The sequence below is a fragment of the Taurulus bubalis genome (assembly GCF_910589615.1).
Source record: "Taurulus bubalis genome assembly, chromosome: 15".
In the NCBI taxonomy this organism is placed as follows: domain Eukaryota; kingdom Metazoa; phylum Chordata; class Actinopteri; order Perciformes; family Cottidae; genus Taurulus; species Taurulus bubalis.
The window spans coordinates 3,584,475-3,601,507 of record NC_136603.1 but is presented as its reverse complement, the minus strand read 5'-3'; the positions used below and the strand labels follow the sequence as shown (position 1 = coordinate 3,601,507).

Below are 17,033 nucleotides of genomic sequence, written 5' to 3'. Positions count from 1 at the left end.
CACTGCTGGAGCCTCTTGGAGTGCTTGGGTTTTATTTTAAGTTGGTAATGTGACACCACATATTGTAGTTTCCTCAATGTCCACATGTGTCTGAATTGTATGAATATGCTTCTACTTCAGCGTTCCCTACTGTACATAAACTGACCTATTTACTGGCCTGTTTTGCTTTCCCTATAAATGACTTGGATACAAAGACGTCTCAGGAGTGAAGATGATTCCTCTCATTCTGTCACAGCGACACTTTACATCTCCGACGTCTTTGTCATGCAAATGCATGCATGAAAACCCCATTAGAAACCCTATATATAGTACATACTTTGCATTTGTGCACTTCTATTGTTTAGGTTTAATTTAATCTAAATTAATACTCTCTGTTTGTTTAGTTTTTTTGCTGTATTTATCTTTCATCCCAGCTATTTTTATTATTATTATTATTGTATATATCTTTCATCCCTGTTGTTTTTATATTTTATTTTTTGTCTGTAAATTGCTGCTACCCCGACACCAAATTCCCCCTTGGGGATTAATAAAGTATATATGCATTCATTCATTCATTCATGAACCTGTACATTGTCAAGGAACACCATCTCTTACTTTTATTTCAGACTTTGAATGTTTTAGAAATCACGTAACGTCTTGAACGTCATTTAAGTAGAAAAACTATTTCATTTGGAATATATATATATATATATATATATATATATATATATATACATATTTATTTATTTATAATACTTCCTCTGCATCATGGCTCAAGGGAATGTTACACTGAGTGTGCAATGAGAACAATGTGGCTTTTCAGCTGTTCTGCTGATGGTGCCGGTGATACTGTGCTTCAGTGAAATCACCACATCAGGAGGGAGAGAAATACAGCAGGACGAGGACGGGGGAGATAAGAGACGGTGGAAATGAAAAGAGTGAGCTGACTGAAAGGGAGGGGAGGAGGCGCAGGCAGCAGAGAAAGAGGAAGAATCTGTGGTCGAGGTGAGACAAAAGAAACGGCCGACAACGGCGGCGATAATTGTTATTTAACAGAAAAGGGGGGTAATTAATGGAGGATGTTGAATTAATCATGCAGTCGCTGCCAAGAAAGGTAAATGCAGTCAAAACATCGGCGCTCACGGCTTTGACAGACGCTGGGAAGGCGATCAAACTGTTGAACGTTCCAGCTGAGAAGCACTGACTCTCAGGCGATGACGTAATGGGAGGTCGTTCAGAGCCGGGTCGATCCAAAAGGAAAGCGTCAAATGAAACCAGAAATGGCAAATAAACATATGGGTCCAGTTTAAAGGAACATTTGAGAACTACGTATGCTTTCTTCCACACGAGCAGCACATCTCCAGCCCCGGCCCCAGCCAGCTTAGGCCTCCCACACTAGCCTCTGTTCAATTCATCGATACGCATCTGCGTTTTGATTGGTTCCCTTAAAAACCTGACTTTCACAACGCTGTTCTGTGTGCCACCGGTCACAATCACCCGGGGAAAAGAAGGCTCCACAGAGAGAGTACACATATGATTGATTTGTCATTTTAAAAGGTCATTTTGCAAGCCAAGAAAGTCTCATTTTGTCATAGATTTGTCGTAGAATTCATTTGTTTCGTGTGAAACCGATCAGTGAACTTCATCTCTCCTCCTGCGAAATGTTCGTCCCCAACATGGCCGTTAGCTCGGCTTGCTAGCTAGCTAGCTAGCTATCATGATCAGACCTTGTATTCCTGTTCGCGCGTCATTTAACGCCACAGTGGTGACGCTGTGAAGCGGCTTTTCTGGGGTCATTAAACGTCACATGGATTCATTTATAAGATAATTGAGCTGGAGATAAATGAAGATATCTCAGCATCTGTCACTTCCATTTTGACCGTTCTTTTTAAAATCTGTTTCTCGATAAGTCCCTTAACTTTAAGTAAAACACTGGACTAGACCTTTAAAATACATTTCCATCCACACTGTTTGTTATGTGTGGTTCTTGTATGTTACAAACTGACGTTAGCTTGTTTCTGCTCTATATCACACCATATAGAAGTGTGTGGGAGGATGAATGTGCACCGAGATCTGATTGCTTTTTAAAAAAGACATTTCCTCAGTGAACACTCAGTTCTATTTATTCAGCCCATGCATCTTCTCCTCTGTTTGTCTGACCCCCCCCCCCCCCCCCTCCCACCAAGCTACAGTAAATGCTGAATAGTAGAAACAATGCGATGTAGCGACACAAGCGTTTTCTTTGTAAATACTACAGTCACAGCCGTAACATCCCGGCCAGATCCACATGAACACCGGCTCCATTCACCGCCCGGGGGCCGGAGCTGACAGTCCCCCAGCAGCTAGTGTTCCCGTATTGATTCCCACCCTGACATGCAGTCTGCATACTGGAGAGCCCGATCAATACCGGCTGCATTGTCTCCAGCATCCCGGGGAACCGCCTCATGCATGTGTGGAGAGAGAGAGAGAGGGAGAGAGAGACAGAGAGAGAGAGAGAGAGAGAGACAAAGGAGACACAGAGAAAGAAAAAGGACGTGGTTTTGTCAAACTTAGACTGAATCTGCTGTCGCACATCTGCAGACTCGCTGCATGGGAGCAGACATTAACGAGAAGATGATAAGGCAGGTGGCAGCGCATTAAATCCCTCCAGCTAGACTCTGATACCATCACAGCACATCGGAGCTGGCAGTTATTGTCACCAAGCAACAGCGACAGCAGAAAAAAAAAAAGATAACCGCTCAAGTTGTACAGGCTGCAAAACACAGTAACAGCCGGCGGACGCGTTCTCTAAACTCAGACTGACCTTTGACCTGTGAAGAAAACTGCGCGGTGTGTCTGGTCTCGAACAGCTGCAGCTCCTTGTTCAGGTCACAAGCCGTCAGGTCGATGTTCCAGGAACGCAAACCTGTCAAAGGACAGAGCAGCATGAATATGGATGGAGGAGCATTCCTAACACGTTAAAAGTGAAGAATCTTTATTGAAGATTGTACGATAATTAAAGGGGGCGTATCAGGATAATTTTCAGGTTTATACTTGAATTTTGGGTTTCTCATAGAAGACATTTGCATGCTTTAATGTTCACTTTAACACTTTTTACACTGTCTGTCTGAACAAACCTGTTTTCAAGCTCTGTCTGAAACGCTCCGTTTTAGCGCCTGTCTCTTTAAGAGTGTCTCTACCGATGAAAAGCAAAGTCTGCTCTGATTGGCTTGTGAGAAACATCTGTTAAACTTTTGCAAAGGTAGTTCTCAGGTAGCGGGTGAAGATACTCAGAGGGTGGGCGGTGTCTTCTAACGACATCTGATTGGCTCGTTGAATCACATGTTTTCATATTTTGCTAGTGCACAACAAACTGACTTCATCTTATTTGACAGTGTGTGAGTTGGTAGGAACTCCAGAGACTCAAATGTATGAGCACAAGCACTGAAAAAGTGAGTTTTTTAATAATATGTCAGACATATGTCTGTCTGAATGAACCTGTATTGCCCCCCTGTCTGAAAACCTCCATTTTAGCGCCTGTCTCTTTAAGGTTTTCTAATGAGCCTGCGTGCGACATCTGATTGGCTTGTTGAATCACATGTTTTATAATCTAGCTAGCCCACAAAGTAATGACTGGGTTCTCTTATTTCACAGTTTGTGGGTTGGTAGGAACTCCAGATACTCAGATGTAAGAGCACAAGCAATGAAAAGGGGACATTTCACAGTATTTGGTGAAATTATGACATTTTTTTAAAGGAATTATATGAATCTGAAGTTATTATTCCTGAATGACTTACTTCAGATTTGTCCAAAAACAATTACATTTTCCGATATTCAAAGATAATCGATAAATAGAAGATATGATGTTTTGACAACAGCAGAAGTGTAAAGTACATTTACTCAAGTTCTGTATTTTAGTATACATTTAAAGTACTTGCACTTAACGTTAGTACGATTACTACCTTTCATAGTCAAATATTGCAATTTTAACATGACGAGTTTATGAAATATGATGCAGTGTTTTACTATTAAACTAACCAGGAGTGTATTAAGTGGTTCTACATTGACAAACTGCAACACTGAAATGCTGCTTATGTGTATTAATCAGTATAAAATATTCAATACATATTTCAAATAAAACTGAAAAGAGACATTCTGCAGAACGAGTACTTTTACTTTTGATACTTAAAGTACTTTTAGTTACATTTCTAAATCAGGACACTGTAACTTTTTCTGGATTACTTTTTAGACTTTGATATTTATACATTTTTACGTCATCAGCTAGTTTCTAATAAGACACTGAAGCCCTTTCAAGGATTTTATCTGTCAAATTTTCGAATATTTCATAACTTTTCTGCATCAAAGACAGTTTATTACGTGTATATTATTTATTTAAGATGTCCCCGCCCCCTTGCCTCACCTTGAGTGATCTGTTCCCTGGCGGCGGCGAGGTGATGGCCGGTGGAAATCTCTCCGATGGCGATCAGCATGCGGTGGTTCCGGAGCTGTCCGTGGTGCTGAACGCTCTCCTCTGGCTCCGCTCGCTCCACAGAGGCTGCCGATGCTGCGCCGGGGATTTCCATGGTAACAGTGCCACCGGCGGAGAGCTTTTCCATCTCCATGACAACTGCATCCGGGAGTAAGCACCATGACGGTGCAGGATGAGCTGGGAGGAATCGGTTTGGAGGGGGGCGTGGCTATTCGGGTGGTGCGCCCCGTGATTGGAGAGCCGGTTATGTGGCTATCTGATGTCACGGCGCCGCCATTGGACGAAGGGGAAAGAAGGGACATCATATTTCCAGACACTTGTCAGTGAAAGATGAACATTTATAGACCAGAAACTCAATTTCCAAAAGACGGCGTTTGAAAGATATTACCCAAAGGTCAGCGCTCAAATGTGTAAACAAGAAACGTTCATCACACGACAGTGAGCGCTCTAAACCATCTGGGGTTGTTGAGTGTAATCAATGCCACTTACAGCACATGTCGTGTTGCTCTTATTTCTTTTATTGAACTCCAGACAAAAGGAGGCTGAAAATAAGACGTCCGGGACAATCAAAGGTTCTATTTATATCAGTGTCACTGCAAGTACCAGGCAAATGTGCTTTGGTTACTAAAACTGGCACCTCTTTTGTTCCCATCGGGAGCAAAAACAAGGCTTTGACTGTGAGGAGAGCAACGCTGACAACAAAGGCTCACAGTCGGCGCAGAGAGAGAAAGAAAAGACAATATTTCAGGCTTCATAAGACATTTAAATGAGGTCATTCTGACAACACATTATAACTATAAGCATTATCACATTATTAAACAGAGATATTCTCTATCTTATATCATTAAATCCCGCGAGAAGACCAAAGTTCAGCAATACATTGATGCAACTAACTAATATAATATGTATTGTGTGTAGTATCTGTGTAGTAAAAGTCTGATATATCTTTCTCCAAAATCCATCTGCACCATAGAGCTCAATGAGTAAAGTTTGGTGATGTAAGAGCTGCTGAAGTGAAGGTTTCTGCATCAGAGTCTGAGAACAAACTCATGGAGAGAAACCGTCCTTTAAAGAGATGTTTAGTTACAGGGTAACACAATTAAATGATATATCACCATGAAGCGTCACTTCATCGCTGACATTAAGAGGAGGATTTATTGTATTACAAGTTTAATGAAATGTTATGTTTCAATGTGTTGCAAAATGGCCGAAAATCTCAAAATTGACAAGTTAATGAAAATCAATGTTTTTGCCTGAATTGTAATACAATTCAAAGAGGTGTTTCTGTTATTTGGCATGACCTCATTGATGTACATGGAGAGTAATAGAACAGTAATAGAGACACCGAGTTAAACTGAGCTCTCTGTAATTCTTCATGCAGCAAAATCAGCTGCCTCTCCGTCACGGACAGAAAACTCCCAGGAGGGAGGAGAGGAGTCTGGAGCTCACTGATTGATGTGCAGCTATTAATTGTGCAAACACACAAACGTGTCTCCATCACAGTGACCTGTCAATCACCTGGTAGCCCCGCCCTAAAGCGTCCCCTTTATGGTCTGTTTGACTCTAAATGCCCATAATTTACTAAATGAACATCATGCTGTATTGAAGAAGACTTGAAACTAGAGATTGAGACATAAACTCATGTTTACAATGTTTACTGAGGGAATAAATCAAGAGAAGTAGAGTCATTTATATAGACTTCTATACAACCAGAGGAGTCGCCTCCTGGTGGTCAGGAGAGAGAATGCAGCTTTAACACATGAAGCATATACTTCTATACAACCAGAGGAGTCGCCCCCTGGTGGTCAGTAGAGAGAATGCAGCTTTAACACATGAAGCATATACTTCTATACAACCGGAGGAGTCGCCCCCTGGTGGTCAGGAGAGAGAATGCAGCTTTAACACATGAAGTATATACTTCTATACAATCAGAGGAGTCGCCCCCTGGTGGTCAGTAGAGAGAATGCAGCTTTAACACATGAAGCATATACTTCTATACAACCGGAGGAGTCGTCCCCTGGTGGTCAGGAGAGAGAATGCAGCTTTAACACATGAAGCATAGACTTCTATACAACCAGAGGAGTCGCCCTCTGGTGGTCAGGAGAGAGAATGCAGCTTTAACACATGAAGCATATACTTCTATACAACCAGAGGAGTTGCCCCCTGGTGGTCAATAGAGAGAATGTAGCTTTAACACATGAAGCATATACTTCTATACAACCGGAGGAGTCGCCCCCTGGTGGTCAGTAGAGAGAATGCAGCTTTAACACATGAAGCATAGACTTCTATACAACCAGAGGAGTCGCCTTCTGGTGGTCAGGAGAGAGAATGCAGCTTTAACATATGAAGCATATACTTCTATACAACCAGAGGAGTCACCCCCTGGTGGTCAGGAGAGAGGATGCAGCTTTAACATGTGAAGCATATACTTCTATACAACCAGAGGAGTCACCCCCTGGTGGTCAATAGAGAGAATGCAGCTTTAAAACACATCAGCTTTTCAGAAGAGTTGCCAGCTGGTCTTTCTCCATATTGGACTTCAAAAGTGTTTCCTTGTTGTTTAAGAGTAACCCGACAACTAAGTGTGTACATGAGTAGTTAAAAAGATATCGCTGTCATAGCTTTAAAAATATATAAATCTGTCCCAACAACTCTGTAGTCCTCCTCTGTTCACATCACCGCTGGTTTCTCTGCAGCCGATAGCTGGACAGTGACTCCTGATGGATCACTGAGGATCTTCTGGATCTCTTCTCTGTGTGCAGATCTCTCCTCATGAGGAGGAGAGTTACCGGGAAGTGAGTCAGCACTCCAGTCTCTGACACTCCAGAGTGTCTACTGGCCTCTGCTGGGAGGGAAGGGAGCTACAAGAGCACAGTGTTTATTGTATTTATTGTATTAATAATAAATCCCCCAGTGTTTTGCAAGCAAAGAGCAAAATTACTGATAAATGATTGCAGTCATTTTAAACAGCTAAAACATCAACTTCCTTTAGAAATGTTGAAGGCATATTGATTATAATTTAAAGATAATAGATAATATGATGTTTTGTCAAATACATATGTACTTTTATGAAGAGAGAAAATGATACAAAGACAAAGAAAATGAGGGAGAAAATCATGAAAAGGGACAAAAGACAAAAATAGATGAATGCATTAAATATGTGGCGCTTTAATGTGCATTCATTTCAATATCTTTGTGCATATTGTAACATTTACTGATGTATTACAAACTATAAAAGAAGTGTTTAGAAAACTCACACAGAAACTTGATTTTCTTTTATTGAGTCTTGAATTGTACAAACTGCACGTGTAATAACAAAATACATCATCTTGATTTATTCACCTGACAGTCACACATTTATTGTTATGAACTATTGCATATGCAAAGTTACATTTAACATTATTTTGGCATGGATTAAAACATTTTTTTTAAGTGTTTCTTTAATGCGTAATTTCTGCGTTTCTAAATCAATGTGATCATGATGCACGTGAAGCATCTGTGTGCGCGCGCGCGAACGCGCGCGTGTGTATGTGTGTGTGGGGGGGACTCCAGAGGAGGAAATGGCATCTACATTTAAAAAAATGCCTTTGCATCTTTACGTGCCATGCGTGTTGTATTCCACACCCTGACTCTCAGCAAAACAGAGGCAGGGGAGGACCGAGCGATGCCGGACGCGCTCTCACCGCCAGAGAGGTGAACGGATCTGGAGGAGGAAGAAGAAGAACAACCTGAGAGCTGATATATTGATCTCTGAAAGGTAACATTGTGTTTATTTGTATTTATTTTTTTACATTGCGGTATAAATAGCATGATGAAGGACGCGGAGCCGCTTCCAGTGTGAGATCTGTCAGCTCCAGCAGAGGCTGCTAAGATTAGACATTTTTTTTGGGGCAGTGGCTGCGCATTTTCTTTTCTTCTTCTTCTTCTTCCTCTTCTTCTTCCTCCTCTTCCTCAACGTGGCTGCCAGCCCGACCTGCAGACATGACGATGTGACGCTCAACTTTGCGGTGGTGCCAGTTACGGTTACGGTTGGCTGCACGAGGCTGATGCCCACCTGCATCCCAACCAGGGGTGTGTGTGTGTGTGTGTGTGTGTGTGTGTGTGTGTGTGTGTGTGTGTGTGTGTGTGTGTGTGTGTGTGTGTGTGTGTGTGTGTGATGAATAGATAGAGAGACGTGAGCTGCAGCAGTCATTGTTGCACGGTTGCCAGCCCGGATGTCTCCACCTCCCTGATATGATGGCTGCTGCTTCCCTGTAAACACGGATCCAGCAGGCCGCAGCACACACACCTCCAGCTCCAGCTGATGGAGCCGAGAAACACAGAGATAATGCAGGCGCTGCATGTTTTGGGGATTCTGCAGGATCCCTGCAGGAAATTGCAATTTCACCCTCTGAAGAATCAGTGATAGGAAGTTACAGTCTGTCTAGAGGGAATTAAAATGACCTCATCCTGCTTGTGTGGGGACAACGTGATGATGCTTCTCCGATACTTACATCCCTTCACACAGAGAGTTAAATACAACATATCATCCAATTGGCTTTAAGGCTTCAGCTCTCCAGTATGTGTTTGACCTGCTGACTGACTGCGACCCCCATCAGACCTCTGATGGCTCAGTTGTACCAGAAGGAGATCTGGAGCTGAAAAGATGTGTTTTTATTTACTGTGTGTGTGTGTGTGTGTGTGTGTGTGTGTGTGTGTGTGTGTGTGTGTGTGTGTGTGTGTGTGTGTGTGACATAATCCAACACACTTGTTTTTTATTCTCCATCTTCCAGTAAAAAAAGAAAGTACACCACAAAGAGATGGGGGATGTTGTGTTAGACGTTTGTAAGATATTCACCAAGACCTTTTCACAAAAATCCCAGGGTAATCAGGAAAAGGCTTAAATGCTTTTCAAAATAAAAGCCTAATAGAGTAACTATCCTGACAGGAGGCTCAAGATAATGCTTGTTTTTCAAAATGAAAGTTCCAACTCTCACTGTTTGTTAACAGGCAACTAGGGCTGGACTTACCTTTTCAAAATAAAATCCCCAGAAGGTAACTCTAGTTTAACTGGTTGTTAAGAAACAATTACATTCTATTAATATACAATTACCTTATGTTAGTATACAATTACCTTCTGTTAAGACACAATTACCTTCTGTTAATATACAAATACCTTCTGTTAATATACAAATACCTTCTGTTAATATACAAATACCTTCTGTTAATATACAATTACCTTCTGTTAATATACAATTACCTTCTGTTAAGATACAATTACCTTCTGTTAATATACAAATACCTTCTGTTAAGATACAATTACCTTCTGTTAATATACAAATACCTTCTGTTAAGACACAATTACCTTCTGTTACGATACAATTACCGTCTGTTAATATACAATTACCTTCTGTTAATATACAATTACCTTCTGTTAAGATACAATTACCTTCTGTTAATATACAATTACCTTCTGTTAAGGTACAATTACCTTCTGTTACGATACAATTACCGTCTGTTAATATACAATTAACTTCTGTTAAGGTACAATTACCTTCTGTTACGATACAATTACCGTCTGTTAATATACAATTACCTTCTGTCAAGACACAATTACCTTCTATTAATATACAATTACCTTCTGTTAATATACAATTACCTTCTGTTAATATACAATTACCTTCTGTTAATATACAATTACCTTCTGTTAAGACACAATTACCTTCTGTTAATATACAATTACCTTCTGTTAATATACAATTAACTTCTGTTAAGACACAATTACCTATTTTGAAAAATAAGTAAGTCCAGCCCTAGTTGCCTTATTATAACAAACAGTGAGATAATGTTCAGGATGAACAGGCAACTCAGGTATTGGCTGTTTTGTTTTCAAAATAAAAGCCCAGTAGACTAACTCTATCCTGACAGGGAGCTTTGGATAAGAATAAAATAGAAGCCTTAACTATCACTGTATGTTACTAGGGATGGAACTACTTGTGTTTCAAAATAAAAGCCAGAGAAAGCAACTGGATCTTACATTAACAGGCAACTCAGGATGAGGCACGGTTTCTTTCAAAATAAAAGCCCTATAGCGTAGCTTTCCTAACCGGAAGCTGAAGATGTGGGATGCGCACTAAGCACCAGGCACACTGTCAACACTCCTTGGGAAATGTTTCTCCCCTTTGTTTGTGACGTGTTTGATGTTTGTTTTATTATTGTACTGCCTCTCCTTTGATTTATTTATGTGTTATGTTCTCACTTTCTTCCTGCAGCCTCAATCAGTCAAACGGTCGCTGCTTCAATACTTCCCCTCTCTGATCTTCGTGCGCAGGAAACCATTGTCATCATCATTTTTGACAGCCCCAGTTGTCACCATGGCAACTAGGGCTGCCAAAAAAAGTGATGTTTAATATTTGAAAGGCCACCTGCTGATCTTCAAAATCCCGTGAGCGTCGCAACAGGAAAAGCTCTTTCCAAGATGCATCTCATCTCTGCTGTTGGAGACAAGACAGCAAAGAATGAATTGGACTATTTAGCTTCCCTTTCAGACTAGGGGATAGAAAAACGTCCAAAATACACATAGAAGTGGTCATTTTACTACTTTGTCTATATTTGGGTCTGTAAAATCCAAAAGTTACCATTACAATGCCTCATTTGCATGTTTACACAAAACATTGCATTCATAACCTCATTTATATCCCTTTACTCTTTCATTCCTACATATATTCTGAGGGGTAAAATAGAATATATTCTCTGCTAAAGCCCTTTGACTCTAATATGTCAACAAGATGAAACACGTCTGGAAACGTGTGCAAATTAGCACATATTTGATAAGATAATGCATCATTTGCATATTTAAACATACCTTTTTCAGAACATTTTTAATACCAAAAATAATTGTCTTAATATAAGTAATCAACTGGAGATGTTTCATGATGATATCTATTATTTAAATATTTTACCATGTATTCACCCGCAGTGTCTCCTCGTATCTCTTTCAGTCAAAAAGTACTGAAATCGATTTATGTCGATTGTGACATCACACTTTTTAGAAGAGAAGAGGAGATGAACTGAAACTGAAGATAAACTGCTCTTAACTTGTCATTCAGTGTTTGTCCTCAAATATCTTTTATCAAGAATGACCCAGATGTACATTCAGTATTCCTAAACCCCGTGCAGCCTTTCTAAAGATATACTTTCTGTATAAATTTGCTTCAATACATCCCTGAACAAGTGTGGAGTCAAACGGAGTCTCAGCTGAGGGGAATGATTGTAAAAGTTAACCTAAATCTCATTTTGCCGGATGTCCCTGAAAGCCTCTCAAGGACCTCTGAAGGTCTCTGAGATGCATTGTGGGACGCGGTGCCCTACATTTATCTTTTCCAAAGGATTTATCATTAGAGCGTAAAACTCCACGATAGTATAACACATAGAAGCATCGATATAATTATAAATACAAGAAAATACCAATACTCAAGAGGGTAATAATGCTGTCGATGCAAACGGGACAAAACACAGTGTGGAGAAAAGGATTACAGACGACATGAAGAGAGTAATTGCTTAATTTATTTCCAGATTACAATATAAATGTTATTGTTGGAGGTGTCAGGAGGAATTAATGATGCGCAGTGTATAAAATGACTATATACTCATATTTTATTAAATTAAAAAGGAAAATCATTCCAAATTAAATAATGAAATATATGAATGATTACTAAATAATACATAATGAACATTGATATATATTTGTATGGAAGAACATGAACCAAATAAGTAAATTAAACGATTTTTCCCCAATCTTTATTGAAGAAACATTAAAATATATAAACATTAGAGAGAAACTGAAATATGAATTTAAATAAATAAATAAATAAAGATACAAATGTAAGAAAATAGACTTAGGGTCCAACAAGTTGTGTTTCATTGTGGCTGATTTGGAGAAATATCAATATTGTGTAAAATGTTGATGAGTAGGCTTTAAGCTTGATTGATAACACAGGGTTGATGTAGTAAAAGCATACAAAAACACGCCTTCCGCCAAACAGTACAGCAGAAAAAAATAAACCTTGAACCATAAAACTAATCTGGCGTTCTGACGTCATCGCCCCGCTCTGACCAATGAACCCGCTGCTTGAAAGTTTTTGCCGCGCTGAGCGTTCGCTGAGCTCCGGTGTGTCGGTCTGTCTTCTGAGGAGAATAACAACCGTGAAGCAGAGATATAAATGAACACTTTGGAAGCGTGTGTCCGCCACGGTGTCGAGTCGAGGCTTCCGGGTGTGTGTGTGTGTGTGTGTTGGTGGGCAAGAACCACACGCTCTGTTGTGGGCGGAGCCTTCAAGCTAACATGCTAGCGCCGGTGTTACGGTTTAACGGGCGACCGTGTTAACTGGCGCCCGTCAACACGTAGCTGCCGTATTGTTTAATTCTTCAATACAGTGTCAAACCATATCGTAACATATATATAATCACACACACATGTATATATATATATATATATATATATATATATATATATATATATATATATATCGTTATACAAATGTAACAATGATGCATTCACGAGGACAGCTACGTGTTGGGTCTCCAGCTAACACGGTGGCATGTTAACCCGTAACACCGCTAGCATGTTAGCTTGATGGCTCCGCCCACAACAGAGCGTGTTGGCTACTTCCAGGTAACAATAACCGGCTCGAGGCTCACGTCGCTGTTGTTCGCCAGCAGCCCGTCTCCCGTCCCTCCGGCCCGGCCTCATGGATCCCGGAGGAAGCGATCTGGACTCCAGCCTGCCGCAGCCCGAGAACCCGTGTCTGATCGTGGAGGACTCGCAGCCGGACAGCGTCGCCCAGGAGGACGACCCCGAGAGCAGCTACCGAGCGCTGCTGGCCCGGCGCCTGTCCAGCCTCCAGCCCACGTCCCGCAGCCCGGTGCTGGTGAGCTGCTGCCTATGGGTTCTGATGCTGTCTATGGGTTCTGATGCTGCAGGTCTATCGGTTCTGATGCTGTCTATGGGTTCTGATGCTGTCTATGGGTTCTGATGCTGCAGGTCTATCGGTTCTGATGCTGTCTATGGGTTCTGATGCTGTCTATGGGTTCTGATGCTGCTGGTCTATGGGTTCTGATGCTGCTGCCTATGGGTTCTGATGCTGCTGGTCTATCTATGGGTTCTGATGCTGTCTATGGGTTCTGATGCTGCTGGTCTATGGGTTCTGATGCTGCTGCCTATGGGTTCTGATGCTGCTGGTCTATCTATGGGTTCTGATGCTGTCTATGGGTTCTGATGCTGCTGGTCTATGGGTTCTGCTGCTGGTCTATCTATGGGTTCTGATGCTGCAGGTCTATCGGTTCTGATGCTGTCTATGGGTTCTGATGCTGTCTATGGGTTCTGATGCTGTCTAGGGGTTCTGATGCTGCTGGTCTATGGGTTCTGATGCTGCTGGTCTATCTATGGGTTCTGATGCTGCCGGTTCCATGTTGCATGTTCTGTAGTTGCACTACAGGACTGACAGGAAGTATTCAGGTCATTTAGTGTATTGTTATACAGGCACTTAACCCATAAGAACCTGGACCCATTTCAAGGAGAATGATGGAGGACATAATACAGACCACACAGAACACATTCCTGACATTGTTTTCAAAATAGTGTCAAATATCTGAAATGTTACATATATGTCACATTGGGGCGTTAATGGTAAACAAAATGGTATTAATAATTACATAATTATAACATGATTTTTTTTTGGGTTTACATTTGTTTTACATTTGGATTTAACAGTATAATATGTTAGCTAAATATCATTCAATCAACTTTTAGGTTAAATTCCCGATGTGACGTATGTGTCACAACGATGTTTATCTGATTTGTTTTATATCAGTTTCTTCAAGAAATGTGCTCCCAGCAGGTTCAGTACATTAAAGCACATGTTCATTAAGCGTAAACGGGTAAATATTACCGGTAACAACGAAAAACAAGCTTTTTAAATTGAGCATTTCCTTCAGATCTGTCACAACCTGGAGCAGCCATCTTGGAAAGGTTGTTATGGGAACACAAAATCACATGACCCACCAAGATGGTGTCACTTAAGGACTTCATGAGTTATAATCAAGGACAAAGCTGCGTATGGAACTTTCCAGAACATTTAAAGAACGTTTAAACTACATTGTTTAAAATGCAAAAATAAAAGAAGTCTTACAGTATTGTATGTTGTATAATTAGGTTATTAATTCTGATTAATGTATTGCATGAATATTATAATCATCACTACTGTCAGATAGCTTACTCATTAACAAATGAATCACACATTGTGTAAAATATTACATTTTGCGGAGTAAATAGTACAATGTTTTCCCCTGACACACTCCAGTAAAGCGCCCTTTATATTGTACAGAACTTGAGTTAACATACTTCCTGCTGGTCAGACATCTTGTTGACGCTTTTCCCACCAATATGTTTAGTTTTTTTTTCTAACCTGGAGATAAAAGGAGACATCTTCCGGTAAAAAAGAAAGTACACCACAAAGAGATGGGGAATGTTGTGTTAGATGTTTGTAAGATATTTTTTCACAAAATCCCAGGGTAATCAGGAAAAGGCTTAAATGCTTTTCAAAATAAAAGCCTAATGGAGTAACTATCCTGACAGGAGGCTCAAGATAATGCTTGTTTTTCAAAATGAATTTTGAAAAATGATTTTTCCTGTGTGTGTGTGTGTGTGTGTGTGTGTGTGTGTGTGTGTGTGTGTGTGTGTGTGTGTGTGTGTGTGTGTGTGTGTGTGTGTGTGTGTGTGTGTGTGTGTGTGGTCCTATTCTATTGGACAAAAGACCGATATCTCCAAAAGTAGGTAACTCAAAACAGCTGGAGCGGTCCTGACCTCAGGTCCTCCACCAGCTCTCCCTCCCCCAGTTCAGCAGGGCCCATGCCTCTCAACCCCCATCCCAGTGCCCCCCTCCATCCCAGTGCCCCCCTCCATCCCAGTGCCCCCCTCCCCCACCACAACGACTCTATTCTGGAGACTGAACCCCCGACAACAGACCCGTCGGCCCCGACCTCTGTGGTCATAAAGTCTCTGAATAAACAATTCTGATTTATCTTAAAGTTTGTTTCTTTGTGAAACCAATAACGATTTGTCCTTTTCCAGGAACTGATATCCTCCCCGCTGGGAAGCAGATACTCTCAGAGCGACAGCCAATCAGAGAGCTCCCAGAGTAACAACCACGCTGGACCCGGTCAGTGCTTTCCTACCGCGTACTTGTGTTCCACTTCACACTCATCCCGCACAAACAAACCAATGCTGCTTTCTTCCTTTAGGCATCGTAATGGCGGCCATTCCCAGCTCTGCGTTCGAGGAGGAAAGTCAAGTCGTCAACGTGTCCCTTCCTCCGAACAAGAAAAAGTACGACGCGTGTTCTTGTTGTTGATGCTCGGCGTTCCCGTGTGGTGGCGCGTGTTCACCGTCTGGTCTCTGTGCCTTCAGGTGTCCACCGGAGGACGGCGACGCGGAGCCTGGGGCGGATTCCACGACCCACTGCGTCCAGTCTGAGGGTAGGAGCCCCGCGCTGGAGTACGGAGGACGAATACCGCCAACGTCCAGCGATGGACTCGAATGTGACCGCATGATGTGTGTTGTGCTTCAGGGGAACCGTCTCAGTTCGGCTTCCTGGAGCTCTCTCAGAGTCAGGACCAGCGAGGGGAGGTGGTGAACAGGCGGGAGGAGGACGCAGACGTGGAACCCCAGCCAGACAGCGAGGGGCGCAGCAGACCAGGTGTTAATCGAATGAGTCACGAGGCTGCTGCAGGTTTTTTAATACGCTCTTTGGCCTCAATTTTCACACATTATTACAGCATTGCTAAAGGACACGGCTCCATCGTGGAACTCTAAACATGCCGTTAGTGCAGAATAACACGGTTACTGTGAAATCACGGAAAAGTCAGTCGCAGCTTCCTGGTTGCGCAGAATGAATGTTTTACAGTCTGGGGGTATGGAAGCCCGTTACCGCCACAAAAATAAAATTAAAAAAGTCATAATTATGAGATTAAAAAAATATTAACTTTATTATCTCATAATTTCAAATTTATTATCTCATTATTATAACTTTATCTCATAATATTGACCTTTTATCTCACAATTATGACTTTATCTAATAATTTTGAATTTATTATCTCATAATTATAACTTCATCTCATAATTTCGAATTTATTATCTCATAAAATTGACTTGTTATCTCATATTGACTTTTTATCTCATAATATTGACTTATCTCATAATTACGACTTTATTATCTCATAATTACGACTTTATTATCTCATAATTAAGACTTTATTATCTCATAATTATGACTTTAACTCATAATATTGACTTTATTATCTCATAATTTCGACTTTATTATCTCATAATATTGACTTTATCTCATAATTTCGAATTTATTATCTCATAATTATGACTTTATCTCATAGGACTTGTAGAGAAGAAACCTCGTTAAACTCCAGATTCTTCTGCCTGAAACGCGTGATGTGTTCAAGGACTTTGGAAAGATGAAATCTGACTTTAATGACTCGTATCTAACCTCGGCCCTCTTTTCATCGCCAGCAGAGCAGAACGTCAGCTCCGGGACTT

The 17,033-nt window shown here is 41.1% G+C and overlaps 2 protein-coding genes across 2 annotated transcripts in view; one reads left to right on the top strand and one right to left on the bottom strand.

Annotated features, from left to right (window-relative positions):
• The window catches only part of map1aa (microtubule-associated protein 1Aa), a gene marked incomplete at both ends in the record, with an annotated part of 34,709 nt that extends 30,129 nt beyond the window's left edge, over nucleotides 1–4,580 (bottom strand). The window contains 2 exons of the mRNA XM_079231086.1: nucleotides 2,783–2,884; nucleotides 4,379–4,580. Coding sequence (XP_079087212.1) covers nucleotides 2,783–2,884; nucleotides 4,379–4,580 — 304 coding nt within the window. The remainder of the gene's footprint in view (nucleotides 1–2,782; nucleotides 2,885–4,378) is intronic.
• An 8,596-nt stretch (nucleotides 4,581–13,176) lies between these two features.
• Nucleotides 13,177–17,033, top strand: part of tp53bp1 (tumor protein p53 binding protein, 1) — a gene marked incomplete at its 5' end in the record, with an annotated part of 25,041 nt that continues 21,184 nt past the window's right edge. Inside the window, 6 exons of the mRNA XM_079230512.1 lie at nucleotides 13,177–13,356; nucleotides 15,558–15,645; nucleotides 15,728–15,812; nucleotides 15,894–15,961; nucleotides 16,054–16,182; nucleotides 17,007–17,033. The exon at nucleotides 17,007–17,033 is cut by the window's right edge and continues 28 nt beyond it. Of these exons, the coding sequence (XP_079086638.1) occupies nucleotides 13,177–13,356; nucleotides 15,558–15,645; nucleotides 15,728–15,812; nucleotides 15,894–15,961; nucleotides 16,054–16,182; nucleotides 17,007–17,033 (577 nt within the window). The remainder of the gene's footprint in view (nucleotides 13,357–15,557; nucleotides 15,646–15,727; nucleotides 15,813–15,893; nucleotides 15,962–16,053; nucleotides 16,183–17,006) is intronic.